A 1,621-nucleotide genomic window follows, 5' to 3' on the forward strand; every position below is an offset into this window, starting at 1 on the left:
CTACCGTTACAGTAAAATTCACATAGGATTGTTGAGTGACAACTTTAATAATTTACTGCTTTTGGCTGCCTTAATAATTGATGGAAAAGTTTTCAGCTAGAGGCGTACCCGTTGCATGTAGACCTTAGCAGAAGCCAGTTACGCGTGATAACCATGCAAGGTACCTCCATTACCACAAGTGGTTTCTCGTTTTTCAGAGTACTTACCATTAAATCTCACCTTATACAACGACTGTTAAAGTGACAACAAACAACTTATTGCTAATTTCTCAATCACCGTGCAGAGCGTGTTGTACCCTGAACAGGGATTGAATATGTTCTTAATTGGAAGACAATTAATATAGATTAAGGACTAAACACCAAGATCGTACATATAAGTAAAAAACTAAAATATTTTAGTTAGTAATCACTAGCAACCAAAAATTGAGATCACATGTACACCCAAAAGCCAACCCTTCTTCACAAAAATCCCGAAAAATTAGTTGGCAATTTCGTTGGCTTATATTCAAATCAGGTAAATAGAAACAAAATATATTCAGATTCACAAGATTAATGTGCAGGGGACCATCCAAGGAGAAAAGCATGTTTATGTAAACTTCTAACTGTCATCTAATGTCTTAGATGTATAAATATAATTCATTTACAACTTATGTCGATGAATTGTTTTGTATTCTCTGAAATTGAAGTTCTGAGAAAGAAACCAGAGAACAAGAAATCTAAACAATATGAAGCAGTCAAGCCGCAATGTCAAGTCTAATGAAGAAAGCTTAATCCCCAGTTCTTCAAAAAAGACAACGACGAGCACTTCAAGTGTGGTCAATAGCACATTATCTTCGGCATCAAATATTGCAAAAATATTGCCCACTGGAATTTTGTTTGTGTTTCAGGCTCTTTCTAATCTTCTCTCCAGTGGTAAAGAATGCCAAACATCAGATAAGTATTTAGTAGGGGTGGTTGTGGGTATTCTTGGAATAGCATGCTTCTTTTTTTCACTGGTAGACACCTTCACAGATGCTTCCACAGGCAAGGTTTATTATGGGATTGCCACCGTCAAAGGGTTAGCCACTGGTAATGAAATTAAGCCTTCAAATGAGTCTGAGTATAAGATTAAATCTAAGGATTTGGTTCATGCAGCTATGGCAGTTTTTGTATTTTGTGTGATAGCCCTCACAGACCAAAAAGTGGTGCATTGTTTATATCCATCGGAAGAAGCCAATATACAGAAGATATACCAGGGACTTCTTGTTGCGCTGGGTGCACTTAGTGGTGTTATGGTTGTTAAGCTTCCCTCCAAAAGGCAAGGAATCACTAGTCCAGTTACCAAAGCATGAGTTCAAACGTCACAAATTAAGAAGCGTTTTAACTCATTTTCACATACTGTGGAGAGCCTCAAATTTTCGTATTTAGAACTGTAAAAGTGTTCGTTCCTCTGAATTTCATGATCATAGCTTGTATCATCCAAGACATTATTTGCAGTCTAGTATAAATTTGAAGTTTACTGCTTTATTACATTATATTACAAAGAAATCATATTGTAATTAATTATACTAAACACAAATAGTAGAATAAATAAACAAGAAAATTTAACAGAAGTGTAGTTTCTTTCTTGCCTACAGTTTGAA

General features: G+C 35.5%; 1 protein-coding gene across 1 annotated transcript; it reads left to right on the forward strand.

Annotated features, from left to right (window-relative positions):
- The first annotated feature begins 724 nt into the window (after positions 1–724).
- On the forward strand, positions 725–1,330 carry LOC131056737 (protein DMP3-like). The gene has a single exon (XM_057990998.2). It carries the CDS (start codon positions 725–727, stop codon positions 1,328–1,330), a length of 606 nt encoding a protein of 201 aa, XP_057846981.2.
- The last annotated feature ends 291 nt before the right edge of the window (positions 1,331–1,621 follow it).

Source organism: Cryptomeria japonica, chromosome 9, assembly GCF_030272615.1.
Source record: "Cryptomeria japonica chromosome 9, Sugi_1.0, whole genome shotgun sequence".
NCBI lineage: Eukaryota > Viridiplantae > Streptophyta > Pinopsida > Cupressales > Cupressaceae > Cryptomeria > Cryptomeria japonica.

Bases quoted from the DNA above. Each gene is read 5' to 3' on its own strand.
- LOC131056737 (XM_057990998.2), top strand. From the start codon at position 725: ATGAAGCAGTCAAGCCGCAATGTCAAGTCTAATGAAGAAAGCTTAATC.